Below are 19,156 nucleotides of genomic sequence, written 5' to 3' on the forward strand. Positions count from 1 at the left end.
TGTAGTGGCTTTAGATAAAATGTGTTGTAAATTGGTGCTATATAAATACATTGAATTTAATGTAAATTTTTGTTGAGCTACACATTTATGTAGTGAGTTTGAGTTTTTCTTGTGAATAAAAGTCCAAAATATTTTTGCCAAATATGTCAGAGATAATATAGGATTATGTGCTGTCTTGTAATGCAATGCTTTCTCTAACTTTTCACTGTCATGTCATCGAGATTATGTTGATTGAATTAGTTTAGAAACTCTAAGTGTTTCCTAACAACAGAAATAGCATTTGTTTGAAACTTTTCACTGAATTTATCACATCATCTCTCATATAAATTCTGAAATTTCTTCTGCATTTTTTAGATTTGTTAACCTGCCCCACCACTACACTTATCATACAGCAATGGTCATCCTTAGATTTTTTTGGGTAATGCTTTAATTGAAGATGTTGTGGTAGGTTTGGTGGAAGCAGTGTAGAGCAGAGGTCTTCAACAGGAGGTCCGTGACCCCTAGGGGGGCCCTGGAGGTACTGCATGGGGGTCGTGAAAGTTTTGGGTTTTGTTTTTGGGTTTTTGTTTATATTCTCCCCTGTAATTTTTTCACTAATTGAAATGCCTTTAAAAATACATTAACATGAATTCAACTCACTGTAGTAAACAGATAAATGGAGGCAGAAGATGTCTTTCAGTCATCAATGCACACATTCAGCAACACACAGGAGCTCTTTCAAGCTGGACACCGTTTCATTCACAACACCTGTCCCATCAAACAGGAATCAGAAATATTTTAATAATCCCAGGGAGAAATTACTTCAATTACATTACTCCGTCTGTAGTTGAATGACTATAGGACCAGTTTGATACAATATTCGGGGGTCCCCGCTCCATCTTGCCATGAGTTTGGGGGTCCTTGGCCTGGAAAACGTTGAAGAACCCTGGTGTAGAGCATTGCAGACTTCCGGTCTGTTTTTAAATGGTGTGTTTAAATATTCTGTGCTTAAATTAATGAAAATCTCTCTCACCTTGCTCAGGAAAACCCCAGATTGAGACTCCTGCAGTGGCAGAGGTGACAAAGGAAGGGGATGAAGTGACGCTAAAGTGTTCAGCTTATGGTTTCCCCACCCCTCAGTTTACCTGGAAGCCCTCTGGAAAAGAGGTGAGCTGGCTTGAAAAGGCAGAAAGGAACCTAATCAGATTGTTGTCCTTTATGTCTTTACCTGCTGATTGATGACTCAGAAATCTGAAAGCAGAGCTTTTTTCATGGAAGAAATAAAATTTTTTGTGTTACGTTTCAGTGTGGAAATTAAAAAAGTTTCTTTGGTGTTTAATAAAGTCACATTTTTTTATTCCTGTCTGCTCTAAAAAATGAAATGCAAATAAATAACTTAAACAATATCATGAAGCAGCTAAATAACAAAATAGCACAGTGTTCAGATTAGATTACTATATGAAGTGATAATATCACATTTTAATGATCCTTTTGAAAACTATATCATTTCATATAAATATTATAATTCACGTTAAAACAAAGTTGGAAGGAGCTTTAATTTGCATAAGTGATCGTTTGTAAGAACAAATGTATTGGTGAAAAGAAGAGAAATGAAGAATTGCACTTTTCCTAAATGCAATTAGCAGGACTTAGTTAAGTTGAGTTTAGTTTATAATCGAGGCTTAGTCAGATGTTCCCAAACTTATTATAATAAGTACTGCATAGTCATAATTTACTAATAACAACACTAAGTCCCACAGGAACAGTGCCCTGCATGGTTTAGAATTTTCTGTGGCTCAGAAAGGCCCCTGCAAAACTTCAAGCTATGCTGAGCAGGAAATTCAGCTGGGAAACTTGATAAAGAAGAAGGGCATGTGTATTTGAAGATTGGAGTTAGACACCCTGACCTTAAACGGATCATTCATACCTGAAAACCTCATAACAAATCGATTAGTTGATCAAATGAAAATGCATCCACTGTGTTGATAAAACAAGTCATTTTAATGTTGACAATAGATTTCCTCTCACTTTCCCTTCTTTTTTTTTTCCTACTAGTCTGTCTTAATTAAAGATAACAAAGCTGAAAGCACTGTGACTCTACAAGCCACGCCTGATGTCATGCTGAAGGGGGTGACCTGTGAAGTCTCCAACGAGCACGGAACAGATAGCAAGACCCTCCAAGTAGCTATTAAACGAGGTCAGTGTGAAGATTGTTTCCCTTGTCCTTCAACACAGGTTTTTTAGAATTAGACAAAAGCATTACAGCACATAAAAGATGAAGCTGCTTTTGAGGCTTTTTTGCCCCAAAAAGCCAAATTGCATACAAAGCCTTATTTCTCTAAACCGTTTTACACAGCAATGGACTACATCTGTACATAACTGTAACTTTGATTTGGTGAAAGATATTCATCTGTGGTAACCTCTTAAATATCTAATGCCAAACAATAGTTTTTATTATTCATAAATGATATAACTAAAAAGCATGAACAGTTTAGTGATTCCTCTTTAGTTTGTCCCTTTTCTTTATTTTATACCTGTAAGTTTCAGTTATTTCTCACCCAGCTTCAATTGGACCGTTTCATAACAGCTATGCATTTAATCATACCCATCATACTGGCCCTTCTTGCACACTTTGACACATTTAATATCCAGCTTTTAGTATTATCATTATAGTCTACTAAAAAAAATCATGTGACTCAGATAAATCCTCCTGCATGACGTTTATTTTGGCTTGATAGGGTCATAATTTGTCACATTTCATAAATTTTTGCTCCAAACAGGAATAAGGACTATCATAAATGGAAACAGGATGTAAATCTTTTTTTTTTTTTTTTTTATAACATACAGTCTAGTTATATAAAAGCTCTTGTTTATATACTCTTTATAATATTGGAAATATCTCAACTCTAGACAAAAATAAACTGATACAAACTAATTGAAACCTGTATGCAAGATGTTCAATACTACTTTAATCTACTTTAAACTGACTATTTACCTCTACTAGATTGTCTGAGTGTTTTTATTGCTACTTTTGCAGTTTGGATGTCTGTAACGTTCCAAATGTTAACAGAATCTATATTAACCCTGCTCCTATGTCAGAGTTGCTTTTCAGCACAGCTTCTTTCTTTCTCAATATCGCTTAAAAAAATGTCTACCCGGCAAGGCATCGCCATAACTTCAAATCCTTTCTTCTGTTTCTTGTTTCTCTTTTGCAGCAAACACAGCTGAAGGTAGAGCCTTCTCCCTCCTTCTCCTCCTCTCCTCACTTCTTCTCTCAGGACTCTTTGTTGTACAGACCCTGTAATCTAGAAACCTCCCATCCATCCATCTACTCTTGCCCCCCCCTCCATCTTTCCATCACAAACACACACATACACAGTCAGAATACACATCTTCCTCTGCCGTACTGTAATCTTGTATATTTGCCCTCTTGCTACCGAACACTGTGGATATTGTATATTGTTATTTTTCTTCTGTTCTCACCTTTGTATGATGTCTGTCCTATATTTTCTGGATGCTACTAAGTTTTTGTGGCCCCTTGGGGACAATAAAGAATTTTATTCTATTCTATTCCTTCCATTTCTCTCTTTTTTCCTGACTGTGCCTTTTTTGTCACCCTTTTTTCTGACTGCACTCCTATTTTCTGCTCTTCTCCTTCTCCTGGTGCTGTATGTAGATGTAGTAACGTCGCCTTTACTGTGCAAATGCTCTCAGTGACGTGTGTGTTTTGGTTGTTGCTCTGCTATGCAATGGGACTGAAAACTGTCTTTCTTTCAAAGTGCTGCTCTCTGGAAACCCTGTGCTTACGTCAGGTCTGTATGGCTAACCCTACTGACATGTCGTGTTTATGGTGTTTGTCTAGAGCTGCAAGTTGTGTGTATTATTGTCTGTTTACACACACAGGGTAATGCATTTTTGTTTAGAGCAGTTGATGTTTTTTCTGTATCTATAGCCTATTTGTCTTACTGTAGTTGCGAGGACAATGGAATTTGGGCATTGGACATTATTTTAATACATTACATTGTATTATTATATTACATTACTATAATCTGGTAAATAGATTTTTTTTATTATTATTATTCTTATTATTATTATTATTTTTTTTAAGTTTAACCATGAATTGGCCTAATGTTTAAGATTAGCTTCAAAAAATTTTCCAAGCTGTTTCTTGAAAGCCTGTATTGCATTTTTTATATTTTTCTTTGTTTCACCTCAATGAATAATTTTAAAATTCATGAGCATATTTTCTTTTTAAAAAAAATCAACAAATCATCTTGGTGTCATGATACAAAGTTCCAAAATTCAATGTAATAAGAATTTTTCTATATTCAGAATTAGAATATATAGTGGCTTGCCATACCACACAAAATGTGCATAATCTCACAAAGCAGGCCTTATTAGAAAATATTGTATGTGGTTGATAAATAAGTTCCTTTTCTAAATGAAATTATGATTGGCACTTCTTACAGTTCCTAAAATATTAGCATATTATAGTGTCTGGGAGCTTGTAATTAGTAAACAGTAAGTTATTTTTTCCCTTTCAGCTTCTATAGAGCAACCTACTTAGAGAAGTAATTTAATTTTACCAAAATTGTGAAACAAGATTTATAAACATTTTGCATTAAAAAAATAAATAAATAAATAAATAAATAAAATAAAAAAAATATTTCTTTATGCTCTATCCTGAACTCCTCAAATGGAAAACTTTTAGTTTCACCTGGTTCATTTTCATGTAAATTCTTCTTTAAGGAACCTTTGGCTATCCGATTTCTGATCAAAAAGAAAATAATAATAATCAACAGATTAATCAATTTACAAAATAATCATTAGTTGCAGCCCTACTACAAATACAATGTCACACAGAAGCCCATTCCTCATATTCAGTTTTTTTAAATAGGAAAGACAATTACCCAAATTATCCATTTTAATCAACCATATTTATATTTTTTTCTTTTCAAGTCAGAAAATGGCTGCAATAAACTTGCTTTCAATTGTCTGTTTCTGCAATTTAAAACATCTGCAACAAGGAGAAATAAGGCTAGCTGAGGAGTTGATGGGGAAGAAAGTGAACGTAGTTTACAAAGAGCATGGTCAGAGCATTTCAATAAATGTTTCTAGTTTATATTTATGACAATAAGAGCACGGAGTCACTGTCAGACCTTTGAAAGATTTTATCCAAAGGAAATAAAAATTTGTACTGATAGACGTGGCCGATTTTGTTTGTGTGAAGGCTTAAATCTAATCTTTAAATCTTAAATAACATTTGAAGTCTAATGTATGATTAGCGTAAAAATCGAAACTTTGGCCTAATTTGTAAAAAAAAGGAAAAAATCCTCCTTTTGGTGATATCTTAAAAAGTTAATTCACCAAATCAACTCAAGATATCCTCAAATCGTTGTTCATTTTCTAGATAAATGATCATTGATAGAGTTGAACTTACCCCAGAAAATCAATAACATGAAGAATTTATCTTAAGGTGCATTTTCACTGCAGGAACCTTTTCATGGAAACCTGGAAAAATTTCAGAAGTATAAACTTACTTTAAAATTCCCTGAAAGAGAGATTTGACTTTTTGTGTAGGTTATGTTTTAAGGTAAGGGGTTGCTTATCCTTTCCTCTCATTAGTTAATTATTCAAAGTATTATACCTAAGCCATTTCCTATTTAGATTCTTATAAAGTTTATTTTGTCTGTTAAAATCTATTTTAAATCACAAAAAGTAATACATTTATATACTTCTTAACAAACTGTTTAAATCTAGCCACTTGTATTTATGCAGTTTTACTGCTTTTTTTAGAGATACATATTTCCAAACATAATAACATCCAGGATTGTGTATCAATAGCTGGGTTTAGGTTTGAAAGGTGCGTCTGCGTGTCAACCCTAACATCCATCTCCTGCAACTATGTGGCTTTAACGCTCCCTGTTGACATGTCGTTCCTGCCTTAAATAATAAGCGTCAGTAAACTTTACAAAATTTTTTTTGCTTTAAAGTTATTGAAATGTAGTTTTTGAGAGTAACTAGTGTAAAATTATTTAAAGTTTTATCTGTTTAACACAAGACTGTATTCTTTATAACAGTTAAGAAATGTGCACCTTTTCCAAAGATTGGTGCTCATTGAATGCAAGAAGTATAATCCCTGTGGCAGGATAATCTGTTACTAAAAATCACAGCTTTCATTTTGCATAAATCCTCTGCCCTCCCTCACATAGCTGCGACCTGGGACAATTGATTTAAAAAAAGTTGTAATTAGAAATAAGAACATTGTGTTTATTTATTTAATTTAGCTTTTAAAATGTAATTGTCAAACAACTATGTCTGAATTGGTCTGATATTGTTTTTGTGATCTCTAGTTTTGCGTTAGGTGGATTAAATTTATATAAACAGCCTGGTTTTGGATTCCACATTAGAAAATCCCAGTTAATCACTAAAGGTTACGAGAAATCATGTCAAAAAGGAATCTTCTAGGTTGCTTGGCCAAAGCAGCTCCCCCCATCCCCATTTCCTTCTTTTGACTATTCGTTTTAAAAGACATTTATTTAGAAATTTTCTCCCAAACTGACTGACTGGCTGATTTCCTGTAGTTGTATTTAATTCTTCCTTTCATATGTTAATTATTGAATTGGTTAAAAACTGAAGATAGATTTCAATCATCTCACAAAGCCATGCTTCAAAATAATAGATTGTAATGTAACTCACTTTGTTTGTTGATAACACAACGATATAGAAAGCATTCCTAACCGATTACTTACCCAAGAAAAGCCCACAGAAGCTTTTAAAGAATCTCATAAAGTATCTCAACCAGAAGCAGAAAAGTTGCTGGAGTTTCGTCTTTAGTGTGTGGTTGCCAGGCAAACAAATGAGATGCCAAAACCTCAGCACTGCAGGCCAGGGAACAGTCCATCATTAAACTCCCTATAAAACTACTCCTTAAAAGAAAGGGTACGTTTTTAATTTATTTAGAAAAAACTCCACAAGTACTAAAAAAAAGGTGAAATTCATTTTAGCTTTTAGGACTTGATATATATTGTAAAGTTTGCTCAGAAGCACATGTCCATTATGTCCTGACTTGTCCTCAAAATTATAGTAATACAAGTGTAAACCGGTGGGTGAGTATGTTCAGTGTTGTTTTTCTGGCTCTGGTCAGCTCTGTGTTTTTCCCTTTGAGGAACAAGGCCCTGTGTTTGGGTCCCATCACATTTCAGTCATTGCATTCAGAAGTTAGTCTAACTCCACATCCCAATCCCCACCCCCTTATTATCTCCACCCCCCCACCCGTCAACCCATTAACTCTTTTCACCTAAAACCCAACAACCCCCATCCTTTCCCTTTCAATCCATCCCAAATCAAATCACCCCCCTCACCCCCCATGCTCCTACCCTTTTCCTGACATCACCTCACAAATCAAACACCCCTCATGCTGATTCTCCCCCCCTGCAAATCAAAACATCCCCTTTCCCCGCTCCCCCATCTTCTCTTTGATCATCCCTCCATTCTCCCCACTCCTACCTTTAAATCTGCTCCCCACTGTCCCACCTACCCTCTACCCCAACATCCTCCCCCTCCATCGTTCTCTCTATTGTGGCGCTGTAGCAGACAAGCATCAGGGAGGCTCCAGCGTTGTTGTGGTGGCTGTGGTGGTCTGCGTTCTGCTTCTTCTGCTGATGGTTGCACTCATCTACTTCCTGAGCAAGAAGAGCACATTTTGCAACAAGAAGAACAAAAAGGAAGCGTGAGTATAACAGATGGTAGAAATATTGACAATAATTATATAATGTTTTCTCTCCGTTGTGAACCAGATAAACCTAGGTTTGTTCTTTCAGTTTGGTTAGAATTTTAAGGAGCGAAACACGATTAACAATCAATGTCATTTTTGCAATAATTGTCTTTTTTCCATTGCCATTTATTCATGTTTATTTGTTCAGGGCCACTGGACAGGTAAACAACATTGTGGTGGAGATGAAGACGGAAAAGGCCAATGAAGAAGCTGGTCTGCTCAACAAAAAACCCAACACAGAACAGGTTAGACCTGGAAATATCACTGCATTATCACTGTTCCTTTCAGCATAACTTTGCAGAAGGTCGTAAGCAAGAGATTTTTAAGCATTCTTCTTTACACAAATTGTTTGAATTGTTATCAGTGTCATGTGTATACAAATCTCATGAGTGAAAGAGAAGGAACAGGTACCGACCAAACACAAAGCCAGGCAAGGGAGATTATTCCAGACTTCACGGTCTGTTAACGGTTCTCATCCAGTTAAAGCTGTTGCAATACAGACTGGCCAAAAAAACAGTTTAAACCCGGGAACAATCAGCTTTTAGTGGCAGTGGGAACAGCTAATTGATGCTTGTCTACTTGGGTCCAATGACTCTGCAACTGACCCCTGTTAAACTCACCTTGGCTCTGATTGGCATGCTGTGAGAACACCAGACCTGGGTTGACCCGCTAAATTACATGACACTGAACGCAAAATACGGATATCAGCACCCCTCTCCAGTCGCTTCTGATCTAACAAGCTAAAACAACTCTGTTTACATTTAATAAACATGGCGCAGCATCGGTGAGAGGGATTCAGTCAGATGAAAGAGCGAAATAATAAACAATACTGACTACACTCTGACTGCCATCCATGTTGCTCTCCATTATTTACTTCCCTGATTTCCATTGCAATGTCGAGATCATGAACGCTCACTCAGCCTGATGCCGTCATCAGACACTTAGTGGTGGGGGACAGTGGACACACAGGGGATCAGACTCAGCTTTTCGGTCAGATGGGAAAAGAACTAAAAGCCGATTGTTAACGGGACAACCTGGTTTTGAAAAACCTGGGTTTACACTGGGAAAGCAGCTCTAGAGGGGGAAAATATTGAAGTCACCACCTGTTGGAGCTCTCTGTGGACAAGACTCATTGCTTAACATCTAAAAACCGCCATATTTGAACGTCTGTGTTAATATAGGCCTTACTTTCCCCTGAAAAAGCATGTGCCAACAATAATGGTGACCTTCAGTGGTGCTGCTGTGTTTCAGACGCTGTTTAGTTTATAATGGGTTTTAAACCAACATCTTTGGTCCACTATAGCTTTTGTATGGGTTATTCGTCTCTATTCTCATTGAATTATTTACCTGCTTTACCATCCTTCTTGCTATGCAAAGAGATAAGATAAATATCCGATCTCTTCCATTCTAGTAGCCAAGTCTCAAAAGTATAGTCATAGTTCTAAAAAAAAAAATGAAAAAAAAAAAACTCTTTAATTACATTTGTTTTAAAACAATTATTAGACACCAAAAAATTGTGTCATTTCTTATTTTGCTAAAAATAGTTATTTCTTATCATGTTTTTTTTTGTTTCCATGAAAACAAATGTTTTCAGATTAAAAGTGGGATTTTTTTTATTTTGTCAGTTTACTGTTTTACTTTTACAAGAAAAGCAACATAAATGCCAAGACTTTTTACACATTTTTACCAAGTAGATCTAAATGCTAAACGATGTACGTTTAGAATATGATTGCAATGCAAGTTATTTTATCGGCTGAAATGAAGGCTTGAGTCTTACAGCTGCTGGGAGCAGATAATCACCACAAACATTTTATTTTCAGCATAAAATTTAGTTAATTTTAAAGCCAGCTTTAATGAGTCTTGTCTCATTTGAAGCGCTGGCATCAAACAAAATGGCATTTCAGTAAATGGAAGGAGATTAAAGACAAAGTTTGCTTTTTATATAAAGCATTGCTCTTCAAACCCTACTAAGTGATGCTTTATTGAAAAACTATCATTAAAAGTAAAGTTAATCGGTGTGCCGTCCTCTAAAAGCTTGCAGACTAAATTGATTGTCTTGGTGGGGAAGTAAAGTGAATGTTTCAGACTGCTTACAGATATTTAAACCCATTTCATGAATGAAAACGGTTTCTAGTCTAGAATATGCAAAAAGGGCCAAAAACTGTAAAAAAAAAAAAAATAATAATTTTGATCTGGATCCTATCTGATAACATCGCCTTGTCTTTTTGGCAAGTTTAGCCATCCATCCATCCATTTTCTGTCACACTTATCCCAAGCAGGGTCACGAGGGGCTGCTGGTGCCTATCTCCAGCTGTCTACAGGTGAGAAGCAGTGTACACCCTGGACAGGTTGCCAGTCCATCGCAGGGCAACACAGAGACAAACAGGACAAACAACCATTAATGCTCACACCTAAGGAGAATTTAGAGAAGCCAATTAACCTGACAGTGAGTGTTTGGACTGTGGGAGGAAGTCGGAGTACCTGGAGAGAACCCACTTACGCTCAGGAAGAACATGCAAACTCCATGCAGAAAGACCCATGGCCGGGAATCGAACCCTGAACCTTCTTGCTGCAAGGCAGCAGTGCTACCCACTGTTTCCACTGAGCTGCCCGGCAAGTTTGCCACTATGTCTATTGCACGTCATGTTAAATTCAAGGGTGCACATTGGAGCCATGAGTAGCACTGTTGCCTAAAAGCAAGAAGGTTCTGGGTTTGATTCCCGGCCCAGGGTCTTTCTGCATGGAGTTGGCATGTTCTCTGGCAAACTCCCTGCAGATGTAACTCTGGCTTCTTCCCACAGTTATATTCTGATTGTGATGGTTAGTCTGCACTACAAATAAAAACAATAAAGGCCATACATATCTTTAATGATCTTGTTTTTTGTTTGTGGTTTGTTTTTCAGTAATCAAGCCGGACGACGGAAATAATTCTGGGGGACATAAGAAAGTGGATAACAGCTTAAAGGACAACAGGATATTTTTTGGTTTCTGATTCATGATTGTAACAAACAATAATCAGTGATGCTGGGTAGGGGTACATGTTCATGGCCTTGAAGAATCACCATGATCAGCTTGGGCTTTGTTTGTTTTCAGACCTGGACTAGAACACCTGAGTGGAGATTATTAAGTTTTTTTGGGGTTCTTTTTGTTACATAAAATAGTTTAAGAAATCCATTCAACACACAGATAAAAAACAAAAAGCAACAGCTAAATGCTTCACTGGATACTATCTCTTTTTTTTCTTTAATCACATTATTTTGATAACCTTGTTGTATGTTCTATTTTGTGTCTTCAATCAATAATTACAAAAAGCTTCTCTGTTTTGGAGTGTGTTCTTAAATTACTTCATATCTGCTGGGAATTTGGGGAAAAAACTCTCTTACTGTAAACCATCTCAACTTGCATAATGTAATCCTTCGAGCACATACATTTGTTACCGTAAATATTTGATTGAGAGTCTCTGTATTTTTGCTTTACCAATGTTCTATAATGTTGTTTGCCACCTGCTTTTGTTTTGGATGCATTTGTCTTCATTTTCCATTCACAGTTTATAGAAAGGTATTTAATAATTCTCTTTAGAATCACTTATGAATTGCAACCCAATTCATAAAAACACCAAATGTGCATTTTTGTCATGCTTTATTTTTACCTTTTTTTTTAAAGTCACATCTATGTATATTATGCCTGTGCTCCTTGCTTTAGTTTTTTGTTGTTTAATATACTTTGTTAAAACAGCTTTTTCTTATCAGAGAACATGGTGAAAGTGGTTGCTAACATTGTGTTTGATTTATATTGAAATATGGGAGTGACGTCAATTCCACGTCAAGCGAATTCTGGTTGCAATTCAGAAAAACTTTGTAATTAGCCTACTTAGTGATAGATACTCATTGATACAATGCATTGAGCATTTTATTATGTTTCTCTATTTTTTGCATTTAAGAAAATAACATTCTCAGAAATAGTACAAGAAATATTACAATACCTCCACTGGTTCAAAAACAATAAGCTGTCAGAAATATAAACAAACATTTCTGCACATTTGTCTATGTTTTAGTCATGTGCAGCAGCAATACTGAGCTTTAACTAGAGATTGACTTGTGACTTCCAGCTGTCTGGATTAAAGTTTCAAATTTAAGTAATGTTCAATTTTATTTTATTTCTAATGTGAAACTGAACATTCCACCTTCAGAGTAGGAAATGCTGCTGGTTATTATTTGAAACAATTGGTGTCTCAGTTTAAGATGTCCACCCTACGTGGACAATCCCCCTGAAGTTTGTATTTTCGGCTTAAACTCTAAAACGTCATTTTTTATTATAACAAAATGGGATTATCAAGAGGCGTTACAATGTAGTGATAACTTCTGAGATATGTGAGATGTTGTTTACTAGTTTAAATGTTTTGACAGGCTCATCATTATACAGTCTGCATTTAGGTACGTCATTTAGACATTTTTCTGTTACTGTCAGCAGGCCAAAAAAGATTGGATAGCAGGTTGAATCCATATTTTTTTACTTTGCTATACACTGGAACCACTAAACTTAATATTATCCTTTAAACTATGTCAGTTCAAACCACTATCTGTGGCCAGAATGTCTGTTGTCTGAGACTTTGACCACTATCTATATTCTTTATTTCTTACCATGTTTTATATAAGATTGTTGTAATTTTTATTTTTTTTTAGAAAGGGTATTTTAATTTTGGAACTACTGAGTTTTTTTTCCCATACTTTTCACTTGCTGAACAAAGATAGAACTTTATGGGACTTTTTGTATTCATTTTTGTTTTTCGAATGAGATTTTCTCAGTGCTTTAATTCTCTCCCTTTTTATTGCATACTGTATATTTTGTGGTACACTGTTGTGATCAATGTGGCGTGTTAATGTATCTTGTTTTTATTTCTTTTCCAGCTGTTTAGAATTTATAATGAAACAGGAAAAAAAAAGCTTAAGAAAGCCAATCATACTCCAATACTCTGTTGTTTCATTTCCATTTCCAATATCTTTAGCTGATTATGGTTTAAATGATAACCACAGAAACATTTCATACACATTCATTTAAAATGTATAGAAATGTGCATTGTATAGGTGCAATCTTAACATATTAAGGTCTAGCATGTAGTAAGTAACTCTTTCAGTAAGTTTTTATTGATTATGGCTTTCTAAAAATCAAACTTTTCTTAAAATAAAATGAATTAATTTAGGGGTTTTTTTAAAAATGAAAATACAGTCATATTCACTGAAAAATAGGCTTATTTTGTAGTACATCACAAAATGCTTGGATTGGTCTCAAGGTTGCACTTATTCCTGGTGAATTTGCACACTTATCTGCATTATTTTCCCTTCCATACATCTCTCCATAATTGAATGTTACAATATGAAAAGCCAGTTTCCGTAGCACTGACCTTTTTGTAGCATTTGCTCCTGCAGGACAGCTGTCAAGTCAGGAGTGTTTATGATGATGGAGTATCCCATAAACTAACATATTCTTATGATAAATCCTTATTTACCTTAAGTCATTTACGGAGGAAAATAGTTAAGGTATATTGCTGTAAATGAATGACTTTTGGTTCTTTTAATTAAATGACTGAAATAGAATTAGTTAAAATGATATTTTAGCTTACTGAGATGCACCTATATCTTCACATGCCAGCCATCAAATCCTCTTAATAACATTCAACTTTTTTTATTTCCCTTTCTGGAAAAGAAATGTATCTAAATTGATGTCTATCTTCGACCGGATTTTAATATCTTTCATATAACCACATTATGCAAATCTTTACCTCCATTGACTGATCCCATGATTCACTCTGACAGAAGGGACAAATGGAGGAACACATTTTGCATCTGTGATGCATTTATGGATTTTCTCAGTGATAGATTTTATGATGCAGCCTTATTCCATCTCACCATTGTTTCCTAAAATTAGTTTCATCAATCATGGGTGAATTGCTCTGTTGCTTTGTGAATAGACCATTTAGACAGCAGGGTGATTTTGGCAATTACTTGTAATCTAATTCTTTCATGAAAATCAGCAGTAATCATTAGAAAACAAATGTACAAAAGCCTCAGTCTTAAAGTCTCAAAATCACAAATGAGTCTCTCCCTCCAATGTAAAGATACAGGTTCTAATTTTATACCAGGATAGGTTCAGGTTCACCAAACATTTTCATTTTAAACCCCTATAAATTTAAAATACATCAACTTTAGACTTTTTAACACTATTGTTTACTAATTAATTGGACAAAGCTTCAAACACTTTGAGTATGTTTTAAAGAAGAGTCAAGTCCACAAGATTGAATATAAGGTACCGCTAGATCATCTCCAATCCACAATATGTCAAACCTGTACTTCTGAAGTTTATTCACATTAATACTTGATTAATAGCACATCTTAAGTTGCAGAAAAAAGAAATGCTTTTTTCTAACCATCAACAAGTCTCTACCATTATATTTGGACAAATGTGTAACTACTCCTTGGAACAGTGGTATTTTCTGTGCACTTACATAACTTTTAAGATCACTGCACAGATACAGTACAGTGAGGAAAATAAGTATTTGTACACCCTGCTATAGCCTATTTTGCAATTCTCCCACTTAGAAATCATGGAGGGGTCTTAAATTTTCATTGTAGATGCATGTCCACTGTGAGAGACATAACCTAAAAGAAAATCACAAAACATTCTTATTTTGACTATTCATTTGTATGATACAGCTGCAAATAAGTATTTGAATACCTAAGAAAATCAATGTTAATATTTTTTAGAGAAGCCTTTGTTTGCAATTACAGATGTTAAATTTTTCCTGTAGTTTTTCAAAAGGTTTTAACACTGCGGGATTTTGAGGGATTTTGGCCCACTCCTCCTCCCAGATCTCCTCTAGATCAGTCAAGTTTCTGAGCTCCCCCCAAAGATTATCTATTGGGTTTAGGTCTGGATACTGGCTAGGCCACACCAGAACCTTGTTATGCTTCTTACAGAGCCACTCCATGGTTTATCCTGGCTGTGTGTTTTGGGTCATTGTAGTGTTGGAAGACCCAGCCTTATCCCATCTTCAGTGCTCTAACTGAGGGAAGGAGATTGTTCTCTAAAATTTTGCAATACATTGCCCTAGGCATCCTCTCCTTAATACATTGGAGTTGCCTGTCCCATGTGCAGAAAATACCTACAAAGGATAATGCTGCCACCCCCATGCTTCACAGTAGGGATGGTATTCTTCTTCCTCCAAACACGGTTAGTGGAATTATGACCAGTTTTATTTTTGTCTCATCTCACCACATGACTTTCTCCCATGACTCCTCTGGGTCATCTAAATGGTCATTGGCAAACTTAAGACAAGCCTTGACATGTGCCGGTTAAAGGAGGGGGACCTGTGCCATCCATGACTTCAAACCTTACCTCTTAGTGTATAACCCACAGTAACCTTGGAAACAATGGTCCCAGCTCTTTTCAGGTAATTGACTAGCTCCTCCTGTATAGTGCTGGGCTGATTTCTCACCTATCTAGAATCACTGAGACCCCACGAGATGAGATCTTGCATGGAGCCCTAGTCCAAGGGAGATTGACAGTCATGTTTAGCTTCTTCTATTTTCTAATGATTGCTCCAACAGTGGACATTTTTTCACCGAGTTGTTGGCAATATCCCAGTAGCCCTTTCACACCTTGTGGAGGTGTACAATTTTGTCTCTAGTGTCATTGAATGGCTCTTTGGTCTTGGCCATGTTAGTATTTGGATTCTTACTGATTGTTTAATTACTGTCCCACAATGGGGTAATTAACTAGCTGCATTTAACCCAATCCCTTGGGGAGCAGTTGGCTGCCATTGTGCAGAGCCCAAGGAGCAGTGTGGGGTTAAGGGTTTTGTTCAGGAACCCAGAGTAGGGGCTGTGGGGGTCGAACCGGGTAGTTGCAACCTTCTCAGAGCACAAGTGCACTGCTCTAACCACTAGGCCAATACTCCCCATAATGTATGTGGTAGATAGGTGTCTTTATGGAGCTAATTACCTCACTTTGGTGCATCTAATTTAGGACAATAAATGGAATGAATGTAGGCAATTTGAAGGCAGACTTACATGTCTTTGGAGGTCAGAATTCTAGCTGATAGACAGGGATTCAAATACTTATTTGAACACCTGCTCTGTCACATGAAATTTGCTGTATCATACAAATAGATAGTGAAAAAATCATATATTGTGATTTTTGTGATTTTCTTTTTTTTTATTATTATGTCTGTCAAAGTGGAAATGCACCTACTATGACAATTTCAGATCCCTCCATGATTTTTAAGTGGGAGAACTTGCAAAATAGCAGGGTGTTCAAATACTTGTTTTCCTCACTGTAAAGTGGAATAGTAAGCTTAAGGTTAGTCATTTTGAAGCTGCTACTGTTGACCCTTAGCCTTTTTAATAACAGACCTTCAACACCAAACTGTTTTGAGCTTTGACCCAAATATGAATCGATTTTCTATATGCATCAGGGTCACAGGGGGTTAGCTCTAACAGTCTTTGGGCAAAAGGTGGGGTACACTGTGATCAGGTCACCAGTGTGAAGCAGAGACACACAACTATCCACAAAGACCCTCACCCAAGGACACTTTAGAGATAACAGCTAAACTAACAGTCATGTTTTTGGTCTGTGGAAGGAAGTTGGAATACCTAGAGAGGACCCATACATGCATGAAAAGAACCAGCAAACACCATGGAGAAAGACCCCAGCCCCACGGTTCAAAATCAAGGACCTCATTGCTGCAGTGCAAGTGTTCTACACACTAATCTACTGCACAGCCCCAGAATCCGAAACATAAAGCTGAAAAAATAAAACTAAAGTGGGTAGAAGTATCAGAACCAACCTATGAAGTACAGTTAAATTAAATAGTTCAAAACTACAAAAACAAAATGCTCATTATCTGTTTGTTTAAACTCTCACCGGAACCAAACACTGCTGCGCAGGTTAGATTCTTCTAACACTTCTAGTATTCCATTAGGAAATTGAAACTCTTTGCTCGATGTGACCCGGTCAAATCAATCTATGCTGTGCATACAAAGGAGAAAAAAGGAAGAAAGAAGCCATAGATTGAGTAGAAAAGTGTGTTACTAAAAAAACCAGAAGGACCTGTGCCTTCCTGGTGCTGGTGTTATGTGGATAAGGTTAAAATGATCTTAGCTGACCTTTTTTTTTTAATCATTGAATTAATGATAGTAATTCTTAAGGGTGTTAGTTCTAAAAAATACCTTCACTATTTATAGTTATGTTTAATTAAAGATAAAGCTTGCTATGTTTTGTTTTAAGAATTACGCTCTTAAATAATCATTAAAATTTTTAACAAAAGAGTCAAACGCAGATTTAATTCTCCAGTGTAGGAGAAAATAACAAGGGTTTAGAAGTGTGATTTGAATCAAAAGAACGTCGGTTTGTAAGCATACATTTTTTTTTAAGCTTTGTTTCAGAAAGAATGAGAGGATCAGTGTGTTTTCAGCCTATCTTACAATGATGAGGATTATGGTCATCCTTTCCAAAGTCCTTTCCTTCTTTCTCCCTGCTGGGAATCTTCCTTCTCCATTCAAGGGGTTTTAGCTGCAATAGCTTTAAACTGATTTAGCCATTTTGTGTCAGCCTATTGAGAAATGACATCCAGAGTCTGTCCCCTCCTTCCTCTTCAGGCCGTCATTACTCAGCAGTTCTTGGATTAAACTCGCCAGCACAAAGAAGCAGGGTCACACTGATAAAACCAACAATAAGAATTTAATCAGGAAAATGATATAGATTTTTTGGCATTTTCTATGTAAAATTTAATGTGCACATTTTAAAATGAAAATGCATGTTTAGTGTAAATTTGTTTCCCTGACAACGGCAGGTAAAACAATGCACACATCTAGTTAGACGAATTGGCACATTAACAAATTTTGATAAATTTAATCAAAATGTTGATGATTTGTATCAAAATAAAGAACCCTAACCTGTAAGAATTGAACCATTGTGATGTAAACTAATCTATATAAAATACCTGGAAATATTTATAACTACATGACTCACATTTAGTACCATGATAAATCAATTTTTTAGTACACTAAACTTTACATGCATTTGGAAGATGATTTCATGTTGGACAAGGTCCTACGGACAGTATGCACTCCATCATTCTGCATAATGAGGAGCATGCAGTACCTCGGTGAACAAACACGGCAAGATAAACGTGCATGTGAGCAGAGATAAATAACAGGCTGCCTATATCAAGGGGAGAATATTTTTGATGCAGGGTCTGTAAAAAGAAACCATTCAAGGCAGGAAGGGAAGCAAGTTTACATGAAGGGAGGAATACCTGTCAGGATAGCAGGAAATGAAAGTAGTGATTGTTGTTTAATAATTGTCAATACGTCATAAAACTGAGTTACACAAATAACAGGCCTGGGAGGAAGTTGAGAGGGAAGGAGAGATAGAGGTATGTTGAGCAAAGATAAAGAATGAAAGAACCTGTGATAAATGTGTTTATCTGCTTTGTGCTTTAGGTTTCATATCCTGTGTTGCCCAACTGTGTTTGTTGCTGGGATGTGGTTATGAAACAGAAAGGAGAGGCTGGAGACTGTGTATCGTGTCCATATTTCTCATATCTTATGAAGATTTGTTGTATTACCAAGCTTGTCAGTAAGGCAGGCAGCCTCTGATCTCCCACAGCCAGAGTTTCATCAAGTGAGTGTGTGGGTGTCAATCAGGACGTCCAGGCCTCCTGTGGGAGGTTTAGTTATTAAGGCGCAGCTGGGTATTCTTTTATTTTAATTGGCTCTGTTTTATTGTGCTGTGTCTGAAGGAATGAGAAACAAATTCAGGGGATGGAGTTACAGTTACAGACGGTGCTCAAAGCTGTAAATGTTTTAAATTGTTTGGTTAAAAATGCGGAAAACTGAAAAACGAGACTCCTTTAATTTGCATGCCAAATCTCTTGCAACAGTATTCATGTCTCTTTAACCCTCTATGGCATGAATTTTTATTTTATGAGGAAAAAAATATTTCACCCTAGTTTTGGGAGCTTGAGGGGGTCTTTATAAAATATCAATCAGAAAATGTGCTCCACCCTGCCCCCCCCCACCAGATTTTGGTTTGTTGTCTCAGGGCAACAATATGCTATGAGGGTACTAAAACGCCAAGGTTTTCTTTAAGTGGAATGATGAACAAACAAGCAATAAATACATTAGAAGAAGTTTTATTTCAAGTTTTATTTCAATTTCAACAAGTTTCCTTTCAACAAACGGCCACAAATGGTTTATTAATTAGTGCATTAGAGATTAGCTGCAGTGTGTTTATGTTTCTAAATACATGTTCCTGTGGGGTACTGAATGGCTCTGTGTTTCTCTTTTTTACAAAGTACAGTTTGTATTATTCTGTATGGAACCTCATGAAACAGTTGCTGGT

General features: G+C 36.1%; 1 protein-coding gene across 6 annotated transcripts in view; it reads left to right on the plus strand.

Annotated features, from left to right (window-relative positions):
- Positions 1-12,718, plus strand: part of LOC107084913 (basal cell adhesion molecule-like) — a 70,726-nt gene extending 58,008 nt beyond the window's left edge. The window contains exons 11-17 of one of the 6 annotated variants that reach the window (XM_015374979.1): positions 1,022-1,146; positions 2,035-2,176; positions 3,195-3,209; positions 3,759-3,791; positions 7,573-7,711; positions 7,905-8,001; positions 10,660-12,718. In XM_015374979.1, coding sequence (XP_015230465.1) covers positions 1,022-1,146; positions 2,035-2,176; positions 3,195-3,209; positions 3,759-3,791; positions 7,573-7,711; positions 7,905-8,001; positions 10,660-10,662 — 554 coding nt within the window. In that variant the 3' untranslated portion in view covers positions 10,663-12,718. The remainder of the gene's footprint in view (positions 1-1,021; positions 1,147-2,034; positions 2,177-3,194; positions 3,210-3,758; positions 3,792-7,572; positions 7,712-7,904; positions 8,002-10,659) is intronic. The other 5 variants (XM_015374988.1, XM_015374998.1, XM_015375007.1 and 2 more) reach the window with 5 other exon arrangements.
- Positions 12,719-19,156: the final 6,438 nt, after the last annotated feature.

This window comes from Cyprinodon variegatus, unplaced genomic scaffold, assembly GCF_000732505.1.
Source record: "Cyprinodon variegatus isolate N-32 unplaced genomic scaffold, C_variegatus-1.0 Scaffold6, whole genome shotgun sequence".
NCBI lineage: Eukaryota > Metazoa > Chordata > Actinopteri > Cyprinodontiformes > Cyprinodontidae > Cyprinodon > Cyprinodon variegatus.